Here is a 19151-nt window from a genome sequence, read left to right on the forward strand (position 1 = left end):
TACATTTTTAGATTTTTCTTTTTTTCTTCCAAAATGATTATATGCAATCATTATGAAAGTTTCCAATACATTTGGACATGTAAAACATTGGGAATTTGCAAAGAAACAACATCATAAAGTTCACCTCTATCACTCGAAATATCTCGCAGAGTTAGTCTCCTACGCAGCTAGTTTGGTTACATGTGGAGGGAGCGCAACCAAACTGGCTTCGTTAGGAGACTACGATTTGAAATCGTTCCGACATATTATCATAATCTAAAAATTATGATATGTCGGACCAACAGAAAATCATCCCGTTTTACTACAAATAGGGCGAATTTGACAGTTTGCTCATAGATTTAAGTTGGAACATGTGTAAGTATTACAAATATGCCAAAAAATAAAGGTATATTCTGAAAAAAGATCATACATTAAGGCTTTAAATTGAAGTATATATGTAAGAAAAAATGTGCACCTGAACCTGACAATTGATAAAAATTAAAATTAATTTGGAAGCCACGTTAGTGTAATTGGTTATTCATGTAACAATGTGTGTTCATCAAGCCCCTGTATAGACATTTCCAGGATATGTTAGGTTAGTTTGCGCATGGAAAAAAAATTGAGCCAGCTTGAAATTTTGCTTGGAAAACTGGGGGAGCTGATCCTGGCTTTGACGGTTATTATGTAGATGCAGGCAGATGAGGGTTCTGCACCTGCAAAGGGATGTGTCCCTGATTGATGCTTCATTCTTTATAAGGCATCTTGGGTGACTTTGGTCATATAGTGACTTCCTGTAAAGCACAATGATCTGATGCAATCACGCTATATAAATCTTTGGCTTTTCGTTTAAGATTAGGATGAGCAATATGGGATTTAATTGAATTTTGCGCTTTATAAAAGTGGTTTTCAATATTTATAATTTTACATTTCTTTATTCAAAGATGTGGTAAAGATTTGATTTATCTGCAAATTTAAATCAGTTTGCAGAGTGCTTGTGGCCTACGAGCTGTATGTTGTGCACCCTGGTGTAGTTATTGTTGATGAGAAATGAGAAAGCGTAGAACATTTTTAGTTATTTTTAATTTTATAGTGAACTTTCTTTACCATATTTCGTTCTTCACAAAACTCTTTGACAATTTTGGAAGAATTGTGTTTAATTTTTAGTGACTTTTGACATTATTTTCTTGACATTAGAAATTTCAAAATTTACAAAATATGAAAAACATGATATGCATGACATGTAACAAATTATAAGGTCACAGGTTAAACTGTGTGATTGCAGCTCAGAGTAATTTGAGGCAAATTATTAACTTGAAATGAATTGTTTAGTGTTCACATACAATGATACAATGAATTTTTGATATTTACAATGATTTGCACTTGATTTTTATTATTGTGAAGTTACTGTTATATAAATATGCATTATTTGAGTGCAATGATGAATAATTAATTTGGCAGTTGTCAAAAATGTAATTGTATTTTATTGAATTATTATAAGGATTCATTTTGGATTCAAGGGAAATATTTAATAAAGATACCCCATAACAAGTGAAACAGAAACTGACAATATATTAAGAGAATTTAGTTTTTGATGTCATAAAGCATATTGTTTTACTTGCACAGCTACCAAATTATTGGGTACATAGTGATCACATAATGATATACCTCCAAATAAAAAATAAAACTCATTTCTCGTCCACTTCAATTTTGTTTTTATTTTTTATCAATTTATTTATAACTTTTGAAAAAATATGTCTGGGAAGTTAAGATTCTTTCTACATCCTTACTACAAGAAACACTTCTGGAAGGTCCTGTGATAATTAGAGGGAGCCTACCTACCAGAACAACAAAATAAAAATGGCCTCCTTTTTTCAGGCATTATTGTATATGCTAAATACAGGGTCAAATATGGGTATTTACACTTACTAGTAACTATCGATAAAAAATATAAAGCCCCTCTTCCTCCTTTTTTTTCGAAATCCTTGACGAGAAACATATTTTATTTTTACTTGGCCTAATTGTGTTGAGATGCACTGTAAAATTAATTTTGAGGCTTTATCACAATACTACAATCCCATCCATTCAAATATAAAAGAGAGAAGCAGACTAAAATAAATACAAAAATATACAAATCACACAAGGCAGCCTGTTGTGATATAGATCAGTAGTTGATTAACCAGACCAAATAATACCTTTTATGAGGAGCACTCATGTGTACAGACTTAATTTGTTTAGTAGTCCCTGGGAAAGAATTTTACATATGTGATTAATATTTATATAGTGGAAGAATTTCACAGGGTAATGTCACTTTATTGTACACCTTTTTGTGTCATTTCTGAGGTATGAATAAACAAAACTTCCACTGTTTTATGGTAAATTACCTTTCATAAAATGTGTGAGTTTATCGTTAAATACCTCTTTTGGGTAAAAAGAGTTAATGTGTGTTGGGGGGTACTCAAGTTTGGTTTTGGTAGGGGTGTGAAAGTGGACCCATCAATATACCAATTTTGGAAATTTGGACCCATCAAATATCAATATACCAGAAGTCAAAATTTTCGGCTGAAGTTTACCCAAATTGTCTTAGTTTTTACAAATTTTACACAAATTTTGGCGAAGTTTCAAAAATTCGTGGCAAAATTGGCTGAGAAAAAAGGAGTCGTTAATATATGGGCCGAAAATGCTACCTGTATTTGCGGCATGTCCCCATATGGTCATTTGAACTGAGTACCCCGATTTATCCAAGTGGTAGTTAAAAATAAATGCAAAACACTTTGCACTATAAATGCTTATTTTTTATTTATTTAAAGAGCATTTTCTTTACAAACTTTGTAAACAGTCTTATCATCAAAAACAGTCTTTATTGACAATATGAAAGTTCTGGTAGATGTTTACATTAAGAAACTGGTATAAATTACAGTGTATATACTTCATCATTCTGAGTGCCATACAGTAATATAAAGGTAATGCAATTATTTTAATTGGATAGTAGTTACAATCCAATATCAACCAATTTTACAAGAAATTAAATGGGATGCGTATTATATCATCTGTTTGGTAATATTAAGGTTAGGTTTGGGGTTAGGATTAGGGATTCATAGATGAGTTGACTTCTGACGTCGATGCCTGGCAGTATGCACACGCATCATCACAATTTTCATTGTTTTTTGCCTGGCAGTTTACGGACCCATCATATTTTGTTCAGGGCTCGTGTTTTTAAAACTCCCGCCACATCACAATAAGGCTATTGAGCAGTGTAGTGGTTGCATGGGTTCACTCAAGCATATCGATATACCAGTCCCTTGCCTTTGTTGATAAATATTGAGGTCAACTCATCTATAGGTTAGGGTAACTGTTAGGGTGAAGTTTAGGGTAAGGGTTAGGGTTTATATGAAGGTTGAAGTTTGGGTAATGCCTATGGTAAGGGTTAGGGTTTATAGGGTTTGTGGACTAATAGCTATACTAATGACCCTTCTGACTAACAACCTGTAACTGACAGGTGTCTTCAGTTGTAACCTATTACAAGTGTTTGTTTTAGTAAATTATAGTTTCTCATGGCATGGATGTTGTAGACAGTTTGAGAACCTTGACAATGTCGATTGATCTTGATTTTTCTTTCCTTTTTGACATGCTAATTGGTGGTTTTGGATCAGGTCTACTCCCCATTCCAGAAAAATACAGCACTATATATTTTGGATTCAAAAAATATTATCAAGTTCTGCCAAATGAAATATAGCTCAATCCTAATCATTCGTTTAGTACTAATTGGGAAATAAAAGATAAAAGTTCATTATTTTACTAATATTTTGTATTTTCGGCATGTTTTCGGACAATCAAGTCACAAAAATCAAAGACGTGGAATGAATCTAAGCATTCAAAATCATGAAAATATGGTGAAATTTTGCTCTTAATTTCACTTTTTTTGTGTTACTTTAATTAAATGATTGGTTATAAGAAACATGTCGTTTCCAAAAATTAGAAAGCATCAATTGGAATTAGAAGTCTTTAGACTTGATTGTCTCAGCTTGTGAAATGCATGTTTTTGGCCCTTAATTCATAAATTTGGTCAAAAAGTGAAATTGTTTTTTTTTTTTTTAACTTGTATTACCAGTAAGTGCTAAACGAATTATTAGGATTTAGTTTCATTTGGCAGAAGTTGAAAATATTTTTTTTTTCCAATCTCAAAATAATAGTGTTGTATTTTTCTGGAATTGGGGAGCAGTAATGTTGACATTTTTGCAATCACCAAGTTTTGTATTTAATGTCAATGGAAAAATGTTACCAACAATCATTTTGTATTTAGTACATGATATATAAATATGAAGATGAAGGTATGCTCATAATAGCCAACATGTGTATATTGTTAGCAAATATAATGAACCCTAATACCAGGGTACTCAAGTTTGGTTGGGTAGACCAAATGTTGACACAAATTGTCAGAATTTGTACAACTTTCACAAACTTGTTAAATTCTGGGTAAAATGTTGCTATTTTTTGAAGCAAAAAAAAATAGAAAATTGTGAAAAATAACCAATCCATATACGAAAATTGACTTAGAGAAAAAGGCATAATTGATATACCAAAAGGCCAAAAATGAGACCCATGCTTGCGGCACATCCCAGTTTGGTCGTTTGAGCCCCCCTCCGCCCTAATAGCTTAAACCGTGTAGAGCAAACCAGGCGCAGATCCAGGTAATACATGGTTGAAGGGATGGCAGTGTACTGAGTTAAAGGAATATATGCAAAAACAGCAGAGCAACACTTAATAAACACTTTACACTTCATAAACACTTGTTTCAGAATATGAAGATGTTTATGTTTTTAACACAAGATAGTGTTTAAATACATTTTAAACACTATCTTGTTAAAAAATATAAACATCTTCATATTTCTAAACGTGTTTTGGTGTTTATAAATTAACACCCATATACCTTCACTGTACAAACAAGTGTTTATGAAGTGTAAAGTGTTTATTAAGTGTTGCTCTGCTGTTTTTGCAGTGTATGTAGCCATTCAGTCACAGGGAAACTAAACCCATTTTTGCAAATTGCCCATTTTCAATCTGCCCCGCCCTGAGGAAAACCCCTGTTCATGTTTGTGTAAATTATATTGACCATAATGTAGTACATAACATCTGCCTTAACATTCCATGAATTGAAAACTAAAACTTAACTTGTACTTGTAAAAAAGGAAAATGCAAAATTGGTAATAAATATGTATTTTGTTGACAATATCACTGTGTTTTGTATGAATTTTTTTAAAGATTTCTTCTACTTATCCTTGTTTTTGTTTTTTTTATTTTTATTTTATTTATTTATTATCGTAGTGTTAACACGCTTTCATAGTTTATACTCCATTCGTTTTTATCTTTCTTTGTCTTGTTCCGCACACCAAGTTGGTATATCTTTGGTTTTTAGCGGGGGAAGAGGACAGAGGAGGTAACATTGTCCTTAACTTTGCATTGATTAAAATTTGCTGAGAAAAAAAAAACATTCTGAAAAAAGAATAAATAAACTAAATTTGAAATCCACAACAAATAATTTGTACTTTCTGCAGCGACACATTAGTGATATACTGAACATTTTTTTCACAACAAAAATTAATGTTTAAAACATGGATTGTTTGACATCGCGTAGTATAAACAGTAAATAAATCCCGGGAAATAAATCAACTTATAAACTTTGAAGACACTGCAGAAACAGCGTTTAGAAATCGAGGACAGATTGGTGTTTAGAAAGTTAAATGTCTAGTATTTAAACACTTTACTGTTAATATCTTAAAAGGGCATTTTGTGATCCACAGCATCATCCCCCGCCCACTTTTTTCAAAAAAAGTTGAGATTTTTATATCACTGGAAACCTCTGGCTTTATTTTTTTATTTTTTATTTAATGACATCTTTAAGGAGGGTAAAACCTGATCAGTGCAAGCACTGCTTTCCACAGGGGCCCTCGATACAATAAAACATAAACAAATGATTTACAAGGAAATAAATGTAAAATACACTTAGAAAGTCATTGCACCAATAATACAAGATATAAAACAAATAAATATTATAAAATTACAAACTACATAATATATACAGAGTAATACCATAAAATATTTAAAAGATTAAAACACATGAGACTATAAACAGGATAGACTAGTTAGGTTTGTAAAATGTGCTCCTTGAGCGACTTTTTAAAGTTAATAATATTGCTTATTTGTTTTAAATTGTCAGGGAGGTTATTCCATGCTGTTGTTCCAGAGTACCTGAAGGAACGTTTACCAGTTTCAGTATGAACAGAAGAATGAAAAACATACCTAAACATACCCCTGATATGACTGCATAATGTTTATGTACCAAAAATGTCTTGCAGATTAATTCGTTTAGCAAAAATATCGTCAAATTTGAATTTCGTTCTGGTATACCAGAACGAAATTACAACAGTGACCTATGGAGCAGTATAATACACATAATTATGCATAACTCGCAAACGCAAAATCGGAATCAACTCAAATTTTGGGAATAAGCCTTTTTCGTGTAGGCCTGCCTATATATACTGGAAAATGTCATAAAAAGAGGATGCTAGGATCACGAATTAAACATGTAAACAGTAAACACATGAAATGTGTTATGATCTAAACATTAACTAAACAAGTGTTTGACTTTCTAAACACCAATCTGTCCTCGATTTCTTTAGAACCACTGTTTTTGCTAAGTCCGTGTGCTTCTACAGCTTCTTGTCAAGCTCCAACCTCGGAGGTCATTGCCCGGGGTCATCGCACTTCTCATGCCTAAAATCGCAAATTTGATATCAACGTCGATTTTCCTGATGCAGGTTGTTCATGCAGATGTGTTTTCAAAATTAATTTTATTTTCAAAATTCATTTTATTGAGCGTGGAAGCGAGTTCGGTCATTTAAAGCCATAACATAGTACGGTATACAGGCCTACGGTCTTGAGTTTGGTCAATTTTTTCAAACCTGATTTGTTGGCATATTTGTAATGTTCCAACTTAGGCCTGTACCTAATCGGATTCAGCCAAATTCATTGAGGACAACACAGACAGTTTTAATTATGAAGTCATATTATGACCTTAAATCCCCCATTTAAATTCTAAGTAATAAATAATATCAAATAATAAAATCTTATTCTTAGATTTTTACATTTTTAATAAAGGGCGTAAAGTTTACAGCACCTCGGTTAGCACCCACTGAATTGCATATGATATAATATGCCTTTTAATACTCTCAAATTATAGATTAATGATTAATTAATGAAACAGCTTGAAAGTTAAAACGTTCGGCTCAGAAATCAATTTAAATGCTCGCACATAGTGCTGAAGAAATTGAGAATTTTATTGATCCTTTCAAAATAATTGCGGCGATTGACCTATTCATGCTACAAACAATTTTCAATGGCTGATAAAAATGCATAGTTGTACTGGACAGCTAAAGATATATTATTCTTTTATATGGAAATAGTATCCAGCGTTGCATGCCGACTTCATCGGTTAATTCTTCCTTGGAGCACAGTTCAGTAATTTGTAAAAGAGGTCAAAACCGCACCAACGAAATCCGTTTTCATGGATCATGGTCAGTCAACAGAGACACTAATTTGTAATGCATTACACGAGTACACGAAGTGAGGGCGACCTATATATAGTTGAAAGGGCAGTAGAATAAAATTAATAACAGTGTGCTGATGCTTTCTCACGTGCGCTGTTGTTGCAAAATTCAGCTTTCATTTTATGTTACTTGAATACAGTAGATAGAGACTCGAGCACACACCAAAATACTGTCGATTGACCAGGATGGCAGATTACGACCACAACAACCAATCTGTTCTTATACCGGTAAGTAAAAAAATAATCGAGTTCACACGGTTTGCACTAATAAATTGTAAGATTATATATGTAGGCTACTAATGTAAACATGTATTTTTATATACAAAGTAGGGTATCTCGAGCTAGGAGAGATACCACTAGGAACAACAACGTTGCTACCTACCAATGTGCTTACCATCTGTTTCCTTGTTGCGAGAATAATTGTTAAAAGAAATAAAAGGTTTAACTTAATTTGGAGACAGCGAGAAACGAGAGGCATTTTATAGGCCCAGTTGGGCTTTTTATTTCAAATGTACATGCTCTTAAAGATTCCAGCCCAGGTTGATGAGCAGAGTATATATATATAAAGTTGAACTTTTAGATATTTAATTCAATATTTCTGCTTATCGTACTGGTTACGCAAAGTACATTCACGTTTTATATGAATGGTTCCCAATTCCCAAAACGTATATTTTTGGCATATAACTAGCTCATAATCATATGTAATATGCATACCCATGGACGTAGTCTAGCATTATAGGAAAGCCTTCCTTGGCTTTCCAGCGTGTTTACTATACTCCACGTGTATATATGACATCAGATGTTTTATACATCCACGTGTATTTCCATCTCATTACTGAGTCATCCGATATATCAGGCGATTTAAAAATCTCAACTTTTTTTGAGAAAAGTGGGGGGATGAGGCTGTGGATCACGAAATGCCCCTTTAAGAAGCTACAAAAATTATTTAGCAAGGGAAAAATGCAAACGAATAAATTCCTCTTTTGCTTAGTATAGTAATATGTTATTGGTATTTATTTATACTATAAAATCACAACACAAGCCGATGGCAAAATCGAAAATGCAGTTCGGAGAATTCCCCGGAGCGAATTGCCCAGGATAGGATAACAGAATTCATTGCTTTTTAAAACCAAGTTCTAGTAGACTATAGCATAATAGTTTTTTTTTTCAAATTTTCTTTCAATCTTTTCGGCTTTTTATTATTTTATTGTATAATATATGTATTTCAACCAAGGACGCGTACCCATACTTAGGGGCCTACGCTTTTTTTCCAAGAACGTCTTATATACTTTACTAGTAATAAATTTGATATCACTTTGTTTTTCTTTTTAGCATTTAATTACCCTTGACCCAATCCTGGTACGCTTTATTGCCACTTATTACGTTTGTATAATTATAAAAAGTGTATGACTACTGAATACTGATGTATTATGACCATTTGGTTTACTCATCACAGATAGATATCGTCCCAGCTTATCTCTTTCTTGCATGATCCAAGATATGATCAATTCCAAGAATAAGCTCATATCCTCGGTGTATATAGACCCGGAAAGTAGTATTTTTCTGAACTATGAAGTGGTATCAGCCTATCATAGTCTGTGAGCTTCTGTGTAAGTTACTCGTCCGCTTTGGTCTGAAATGGGCATAGACCTATCTGCAAATGCCGCCAAATGAAAGAGAAAAAAGTAAAGAATATAATGAAAATATTTCCTCACCCTCGTGACACTCATCAAAAGACCCGGATCAATATTCATATTAATTTTTAGGTCTGAAGTTCTCCATACTGCAGTTACTGTCCGTTTCCTATACACAATACACAGTGCTCTCACCATTGACGCGTAACCTCTACAAATAGTGTATGTTAGGCAATTGCCTAGTTAGGTTAACGTCGCTGTGCGAAAAATAACCGGCCAATATTTAAAGTACTCTTCTGAAATTCTAGAAAATATAGTTTTGTAACATGTCCTAAATTTTGAGCTAATTTAGATGTTTGGAAATATTCGCACTTTGGTGTTTTAGTGTATGTTATAGGTAATAGGACATTGCCTTGTTAACGTCACTGTGTGAAAAATAACCGGCCACTATTTAAAGTACTCTTCTGAAATTCTAGAAAATATAGTTTTGTAACATGTCCTAAATTTTTAGCTAATTTAGGTGTTTGGAAATATTCGCACTTATGTGTTTTAGGAAGGATATGTAAACGACAGATAACACCAAAAAATATGAAGAAATTATTTCCAAACCGTGTTACGGTCCACAGTCATTATGTTTCTCATTTTCAAGAATTCTGGTTAACAATATGCACACTATTGTCTCATTTCGTGAACAAAGGCCCTCACAGTATTGTAACCTTGCGTTTGCTTTATAATCGTTCACCCAACTGAAACCACAATAGCAGCTCATTGCACAGGTACAACAGAAACATGTGTAGTGTGGATTTAACCAGAGAAGATCTGATGTAACATAGTTGACAATTAGTAGGTTTTTAGCGGGTTCGTTGAGCTGTTTTCAATGAGTGTTATCTTGGTTTAATAGCCTTTAATGGGGTGTAAGTCCTGCAAAGGTCGTGGTGAATTCTACTGCAATCTCGAAATGCCAAGGATGTAGGACCCCCCTCCTGACCCGGGGAAGACACTCATCATACATCATAAGAACCCCTCCCCTCTCCGAGTGGTAAGAGAAAAAAAAGTAAAGAATATAATAAAAACAATTTCCCAATCGGGGTTAACACTCCTCATAAGACCTGGGTAAATATTCATATTTTGGGCCCTTTCCATATCTCAAAATGCCATGAACACCACTCCCCCCAGTGGTGTCAAATGAAAAAGAAAAAATTAAAGAATAATAATAATATTTTCGGTATTGTTTCCCAAATTCTGAATCTTTGATCGTACAATTCGGTGCTAAAATAATCGTTTCTTATTTTTCCTTTCGTATATAGGGTGATGAAAGAGCACGTTGTTCCATATACACGAATCACAAAAATGGAGAGTATATTAAGGAGAAATTGTATGATGATGTTAGCACGGTTTACGAGGCCATGGAAAGAGGATTAAAACAATCAAGTAAGTATCATGAATATTCATGATGAACAGGACGGCCCGGTAACCAGGATTGATTGAATGATTTTTTAATATTTTTGCACCGTGACGGATGAGTTATAATACCGTGAATGATATAATAAATGATAAAAATAGGTTTCATTATTTTGCATCTCGCACAGTTTACATGGAGACTCTATTGCTGGAAATTTATTTCCAGCAAGGGAGAAGTCCTCGTGTATATTAGTAATTTTGCCAGGCAATACCCCTGGACCTCTGACCTTTCATAGTTTCCTCAAAATAGAACCGGGGCTATTTTTTCAAGACAGTACTACACTCTCCTGAGAGTTTCTCTGGAATGTTGATGGCTTTTACACACTTTTGTTATGTATTTACCTGGTTATGGTTTTATAGGTCACATAGGGGGGCCCCAGATATAGTTGATTGAGGTCACAATTGCTGGACTCTATGTCCCCATGTAAATTGCATCGCCAGGGCAAGTCATCCATCAAAATAAAATTTATGGTTATTATGTAGGCAAGGGTAAAGTCTCCATGTAAATAGCGCTAAAAGCCATCAACATTCCAGAGAAACTCTCAGGAGAGTGTAGTACTGTCTTGAAAAAATAGTCCCGGTTCTATTTTGAGGAAACTATGAAAGGTCAGAGGTCCAGGGTATTGCCTGGCAAAATTACCAATATACACGAGGATTTTTTCCTTGCTGGAAATAAATTTCCAGCAATAGAGTCTCCATGTAAACTGTGCATAAGAGTGTAACCAGGGATCCCGGTGGGATGTCATCATAGAATTTGTTTTTATATTAAACAAAAAAGCTGTTCCAAAATTTCGTATGATAACGCGATATTAAATGAGACTACGAGAATTGGGCCAGTTTATATGCCTATATACTTACACATGTAGACCACAATTATAGTGGACGTTGTTGTAATGAACAAAAGCCATATACCTTGAACTAAACTGTGGCACCGGAAGTTTGAATTTCCTTTATTGGTTTGTTATTGGCATTTAATAGTATGCCTCATTACCACATGATTACCAAATATAAAAAATACCACTCCCAACCCAATTTGCGAGCGTATAAGCGACTAGCGAGCAAAAAAAAACCTCATTTGTTTTTGTTCCAAAATAAGAAAGAAAGAAAGAAAGTTTCGACCCTCCTAGGGGGGGGCTGAAAAAATGACCACAAATATATGCTTTTCTATGGGATTGACCCATAATTTTCATGTCAAAAAAAAGGGGGGGGGGTGAAAATTTTGAGATCTGAAAAGGGCTCCGAAAAATTTTCGCAATAAAATTTTTGTGCATCAGGCCCCCCTAACAAGTGTTTGTGAACGGTCCCTAAGGAAATTCGATAAAAAAGAAACCTAACATTTGTATATTTACTAACTTTATTATTTGTACTAGTGCTACGTTAAACTAAATTAGCTTTATTACTATTAATTATAGTTATTACGTTCTTGCTTGTTTTCTATAAGATGATGGACCTTGCTTGGGGTGGCGACCTGCTGCAGGGGAACCATACAAATGGATGAAATTCAGCGAGGTATACCAATATACTTATGTATTTGTCACGATAAACTTGGTGTTATATATCTTTACATTTTCTAATAATATAAGACAGTTGAATCAAATATAGAATTAATACACACAAATCACTGGTGACGTATATTTTGACTTTGATAATGATGTAATGTATATAAACTACAGTTTTTACGTTCTAACATATATAAGAGGTCCAAAGTTTCTTTAATATTCAACAATTTCAGAATTGTACATTTTATGACCATATTTGGAATAAGCATGAAAAATACAGTTAAACGAGTACAAACAAGCCTAGTATTTGTTTAGTGCTAGTGGCTCATGAGATAGCAGTGGATATATTGAGAAAATATCTCAAAACTTGGACATTTTGGTAACTTGGAGAATAGGGCTAGCACGCAAAATCAAAAACTCAACAAACAATGTTCGTGAAAAAGATTGACTTACAATCTAAAACTTGGTGAAACGATAATTAAAGATGGTTTCCGACCAGTGTTTCAAAGAGGAAGTCAGTCGCTTCTTTTTAAAGAGTGAGGTGTATCATTCATGTGGAAACTTAACTAAAATAATGTATTACATGAAAACAAATGTTCAAAACTCCCTTAAGGGCTGGGGTATGAACGTTTGGACAGTATTTATTTTGGGACATTAGAGCACATCAGACATATCGAATTGCATTCTGAATATGAAGAATGTCATTCTGATATCAAATAATTTTGATTTTTGAAATTCGCAATTTAATACACATTTTATGGCAAATCATTAAAATTGATATTTTTGATATTTAACAGTACTTGAAGTAAACTTTATAAATCTGATGATTTATACTTAAAGTGTATGAATATGTAGGTGGGATGAAAAGCCGACGATCAATTGAAAATTTTGACCTTTCGTATTGAAGATATGGATTTTTTTTCCCAAAACACACAAAACAATTAGGTTTCTTTGGGGAAAAAATCCATATCTTCAATATGAAAGGTCAAAATTTTCAATTGACCGTCGGCTTTTCCTCCCTGCTACATGCACTTTAAGAATATATCATTAGATTTATATAATTTACTTCGAGGACTGTTATATATCAAAAATTTGAAAAATATCAAATTTTTATAATTTGTCATAAAATTTGTATTATATTGTGATTTTTGAAAAATGAAAATTATTTGATATCAGAAAGACATGCTTCGTATTCAGAATGCAATTCGATAGGTCTGAGGTGCTCTCATGTCCCACAAAAAATACTGTCGAAACGCAATAAACGCTCATTTTGGATCCCTTAACGTGACATGATAATATTATTGCACATATATCTTGTTTACTCCAGTTTAAAGAAAAGTCGTTGCAGTTTGGATCTGGTCTAATAGCTAAAGGACGTGAGGCAGTAAACACAACTAACATTGGCATCTACTCGCAGAATAGACCTGAGGTACGAGCTTATTTTTTTTAATTATCGAAGTGGTAAAACTACATCACTAGAATATTTGTACTTTTATTTAAACATTGCATATAAAGAAGAGTAATGTACGCTGCAATGCCAAGAAGTGATAAAACTACATTACTAGAATATTTGTACATGTACGTGAGTATACATGCAGTACACGCTGCAATACCAAGAAGTGTTACCACTGCTAGAATATTTGTACTTTTATTGAAACTTTTCATATAAAGAGGAGTAGTACACGCTGCAATGCCGAGAAGTGGTAAAACTACATTACTAGAATAATTGTACTTTTATTGAAACTTTTCATATAAAGAAGAGTAGTACATGCTGCAATGCCAAGAAGTGGTAAAACTACATTACTAGAAAATGTGTACTTTTATTGAAACTTTTCATATAAAGAAGAGTAGTACACGCTGCAATGCCAAGAAGTGGTAAAACTACATTATTAGAACACTTGTACTCATAATCAAACATTTCATATAAAGCACACCCTACAGTGCCAAGAAGTGGTAAAACTACATTATTAGCATATTTGTACTTTTATTTAAACTTTGTATATAAAGAAGAGTAGTAGGCCTACACCTTGTAATGCCAGGAAGTGGTAATTATCATGATTATAGTAGCATATTTGCACTTTTATTTAAACATTTCATAAATTTCATTTCATTTCATATGAAGAAGAGCAGTACACCCTGCTATGCCAAGAAGTGGTAAAACTACATTACTATAGCATATAGTACTTATATTGAAACATTTTATATAAAAAAAGAGTGGCACACATTGCAATGCCACGAAGTGGTAACATAATACTAGTCATACTAGTATATTATACTTTTATTGAAACATTTTAAATAAAAAAGAGTATACACGCTGCTATTCCAAGAAGTAATAAAACTACATTACTAGAATATTTGTACTTGTATTTAAACATTTCACATAAAGTAGGATTGTACACCCTGCAATGCCAAGATGAGGAAAAGACTACATTACCAACATATTGTTATTTCTATTAAAACACTTCATATAAAGAAGAGTAGTTTACACTGTTATTCCAAGAAGTGATAAAACTACATTATACGAGTTCTAGCATATTTGTAATTTTATTAAAACATTTGATATAAAGAAGAGTAGTACACGCTGCATTGCCAAGAAGTGGTAAAACTACATTACTAAAATATTTGTACTTTTATTAAAACATTTCATACATATATAAAGAAGAGCAGTACACGCTGCAATGCCAAGAAGTGGTAAAACTACATTACTAGAATATTTGTACTTTTATTAAAACATTTCATACATATATAAGAGCAGTACACGCTGCAATGCCAAGAAGTGGTAAAACTACATTACTAGAATATTTGTACTTTTGTTGAAACATTGCATATAAAGAAGAGTAGTACACGCTGTAATGCCAAGAAGTGGTAAAACTATATTACTAGAATATTTGTACTTTTATTTAAACATTGCATATAGAGTAGTACACGCTGCAATGCCAAGAAGTGGTAAAACTATATTACTAGAATATTTGTACTTTTATTTAAACATTGCATATAGAGTAGTACACGCTGTAATGCCGAGAAGTGGTAAAACTACATTACTAGAAAATGTGTACTTTTATTTAAACTTTTCATATAAAGAAGAGTAGTACATGCTGCAATGCCAAGAAGTGGTAAAACTACATTACTAGAATACTTGTACTTTTATTGAAACATTTCATATAAAGAAGAGTAGTACACACTGCAGTGCCGAGAAGTGGTAAAACTACATTACTAGAATATTTGTACTTTTATTTAAACATTGCATATAAAGAAGAGTAGTACACGCTGCAATGCCAAGAAGTGGTAAAACTACATTACTAGAATACTTGTACTAGTTTTATTTAAACTTTTCATATAAAGAAGAGTAGTACACGCTATAATTATAAGAAGTGGTAAACCTACATTACTAGAAAATGTGTACTTTTATTTAAACTTTTCATATAAAGAAGAGTTGTACACGCTGCAATGTCAAGAAGTGGTCAAACTACATTACTAGAATATTTGTATTTTTGTTGTTCAAAACATTGCATATAAAGAAGAGTACTACACGCTGCAATGCCAAGAAGTGGTAAAACTACATTACTAGAATATTTGTATTTTTGTTGTTCAAAACATTGCATATAAAGAAGAGCAGTACACGCTGCAATGCCAAGAAGTGGTAAAACTACATTACTAGAATATTTGTATTTTTGTTGTTCAAAACATTGCATATAAAGAAGAGTAGTACACGCTGCAATGCCAAGAAGTGGTAAAACTACATTACTAGAATATTTGTACTTTTATTGAAACATTTCATATAAAGAAGAGTAGTACACACTGTAGTGCCAAGAAGTGGTAAAACTACATTACTAGAATACTTGTACTTTTATTGAAACATTTCATATAAAGAAGAGTAGTACACGCTGCAATGCCAAGAAGTGGTAAAACTACATTACTAGAATACTTGTACTTTTATTGAAACATTTCATATAAAGAAGAGTAGTACACGATGCAATGCCAAGAAGTGGTAAAACTACATTACTAGCATACTTGTACTTTTATTGAAACATTTCATATAAAGAAGAGTAGTACACGCTGCAATGCCAAGAAGTGGTAAAACTACATTACTAGCATATTTTTACTTTTATTAAAACATTTCATACATATATAAAGAAGAGCAGTACACGCTGCAATGCCAACAAGTGGTAAAACTACATTACTAGAATATTTGTACTTTTATTGAAACATTGCATATAAAGAAGAGTAGTACACACTGCTATGCCAAGAAGTGGTAAAACTACATTACTAGAATATTTGTATTTTTATTTAAACATTGCATATAAAGAAGAGTAGTACACGCTATAATGTCAAGAAGTGGTAACACTACATTACTAGAATACTTGTACTTTTATTGAAACATTTCATATAAAGAAGAGTAGTACACGCTGCAATGCCAAGACGTGGTAAAACTACATTACTAGAATACTTGTACTTTTATTTTTATTGAAACATTGCATATAAAGAAGAGTAGTACACACTGCAATGCCAAGAAGTGGTAAAACTACATTATACTAGAATACTTGTACTTTTATTGAAACATTGCATATAAAGAAGAGTAGTACATGCTGCAATGCCAAGAAGTGGTAAAACTACATTATACTAGGATACTTGTACTTTTATTTAAACATTTCATATAAAGAAGAGTAGTACACGCTGCAATGCCAAGAAGTGGTAAAACTACATTACTAGCATATTTTTACATTTATTAAAACATTTCATACATATATAAAGAAGAGCAGTACACGCTGCAATGCCAAGAAGTGGTAAAACTACATTACTAGAATATTTGTACTTTTATTGAAACATTTCATATAAAGAAGAGTAGTACACACTGCAGTGCCAAGAAGTGGTAAAACTACATTACTAGAATACTTGTACTTTTATTGAAACATTTCATATAAAGAAGAGTAGTACACACTGCAGTGTCGAGAAGTGGTAAAACTACATTACTAGAATACTTGTACTTTTATTGAAACATTTCATATAAAGAAGAGTAGTACACACTGCAGTGCCGAGAAGTGGTAAAACTACATTACTAGAATACTTGTACTTTTATTGAAACATTTCATATAATGAAGAGTAGTACACGCTGCAATGCCAAGAAGTGGTAAAACTACATTACTAGAATACTTGTACTTTTATTGAAACATTTCATATAAAGAAGGGTAGTTTACACTGTTATTCCAAAAAGTGGTAAAATTACGTTACTAGAATATTTGTACTTATATTACTAGCATATTTGTACTTTAATTGTATGCTTACCTGTTTGTCTTTGATTCCAGTGGGTAATCGCTGATTTTGGCTGTCAGTCATTCTCCATGGTTGCTGTACCTCTATATGACACGTTAGGTGAAGAAGCAATGGAACACACCGTCAAACTCAGTACGTATTTCCCGCCCAGAGTTAAGGATACACTTAAGGTGGTACTACACCCCTTGATAAATGTGTGACTATTTTTGCATTTTTCTCAAAAAACAAAAACACACTGGTGACAAAAGTTATGTATATTATAGGGGCAAGGAATCCAGTTACTACACTGGATTTTCAGTGACTCAAGACAAGCGGTACGCTATCTATGATAAGAAAAGAGGTATGCTAGAATGTACCTCATTTCTTAACATATATAATGAACCACTTGTCTTGAATCACTTAAATTTCAGTGAAGTATTTGGATTCCTTTCCTTGCCCCTGTAATATACATAACTTTTGTTACCAGTGTGTCGTTAATTTTTGAGAAAAATGCAAAATTAGTCACAAAATTGATCAGGGGTGTATAGTACCACCTTAATATTTTGACGATTAGATTATGAGGTAAAATGGACATATTTTGCAAATGTGTCAATAGCCAACTGAGAAAACGTCTTGTAACGTTGAAAGAAAATGTGAGATTTTCGGTACAAAATATCTGAACGTGTTGGTAATTTTTAATGTGTTCTCGTGTATAACCCCGCTATAACATATTTCACCTCACAATTTTACAGCCGATATGTCTACTGTCGTCTGCGACAAAATGGCTAAAGTCCAGCAGCTACTGAAGCATATCAACAACACACCTACTCTCAAATTGATTATATTACTTGGTACACCAAATGAAGATGAAAAGAAACAATGCGATGAACACAACATGGAGATCATGTCATATGAGGATTTGTTACAACTTGGCAAAGATAACATGAAAGACCCGGTGGTATGTATACAAGATTTGTCTTTTAAATTTGAAAACAAACAAAAAAACACGGGTATATTAAAGTATATATATTTAGAATTGAAAAAAATCTGAATCCGACTGTGACTTCAGATTTATGTAAAAATGCTTTGTTTTCTAAAAAAATCATAAAAAATAATTTTGACCCAAATATAATACACATAAATCTGATTAATTTTCAAAAAGTTGATATATTTAGGAACACATTATTATTTGTTTGAATTTTGAAAATAGTGAAGTTGGTCAAAATAAATAAAATAACAAATGTATTCCTAATATCTAGTTTTTTGAAAATCAGGAAGATTTATTGACGAAAATTTAGCATTTTTCAACCATTTTCACTTGTGTGTAAACATTTTGTCTCTTTACTCAACAGCCTCCCAAACCAGACGATCTTGCTACTATTTGCTTCACAAGCGGCACAACAGGTGAGATATTTGCAGTGACATAGCCAGTCTTTTAGTGGGTTGGGTGTGTGTAGGGGGGGGGCATTTACCAATTTTTTGTCCTGATTGCTCAATTTTCCATCCAATTTACCACATTTTTGTGTTATTTTTCAAATTTTTGTCCCATATGTCACATTTTAGTCATTTTACTCCTTGCCATCCCCATTTTATCCCTGAAAATATATGGGGATTTGCACCCCCTGTCACACCGCTACATATTTTAGAATAAATAATTCAAATGGGATTTTATTTCAGTCTTTGAGTTGTCCAGTATGTCACAGATAAGGCAGTGAGAAACAGCAT

The 19151-nt window shown here is 32.8% G+C and overlaps 1 protein-coding gene across 1 annotated transcript in view; it reads left to right on the plus strand.

Moving 5' to 3' along the window:
* The first annotated feature begins 7425 nt into the window (after positions 1 to 7425).
* Positions 7426 to 19151, plus strand: part of LOC140159160 (long-chain-fatty-acid--CoA ligase 1-like) — a 29121-nt gene continuing 17395 nt past the window's right edge. Inside the window, exons 1-7 of the mRNA XM_072182528.1 lie at positions 7426 to 7810; positions 10524 to 10647; positions 12119 to 12186; positions 13504 to 13605; positions 17480 to 17579; positions 18179 to 18384; positions 18779 to 18830. Of these exons, the coding sequence (XP_072038629.1) occupies positions 7769 to 7810; positions 10524 to 10647; positions 12119 to 12186; positions 13504 to 13605; positions 17480 to 17579; positions 18179 to 18384; positions 18779 to 18830 (694 nt within the window). The 5' untranslated portion in view covers positions 7426 to 7768. The remainder of the gene's footprint in view (positions 7811 to 10523; positions 10648 to 12118; positions 12187 to 13503; positions 13606 to 17479; positions 17580 to 18178; positions 18385 to 18778; positions 18831 to 19151) is intronic.

This window comes from Amphiura filiformis, chromosome 8, assembly GCF_039555335.1.
Source record: "Amphiura filiformis chromosome 8, Afil_fr2py, whole genome shotgun sequence".
NCBI classification, from domain to species: domain Eukaryota; kingdom Metazoa; phylum Echinodermata; class Ophiuroidea; order Amphilepidida; family Amphiuridae; genus Amphiura; species Amphiura filiformis.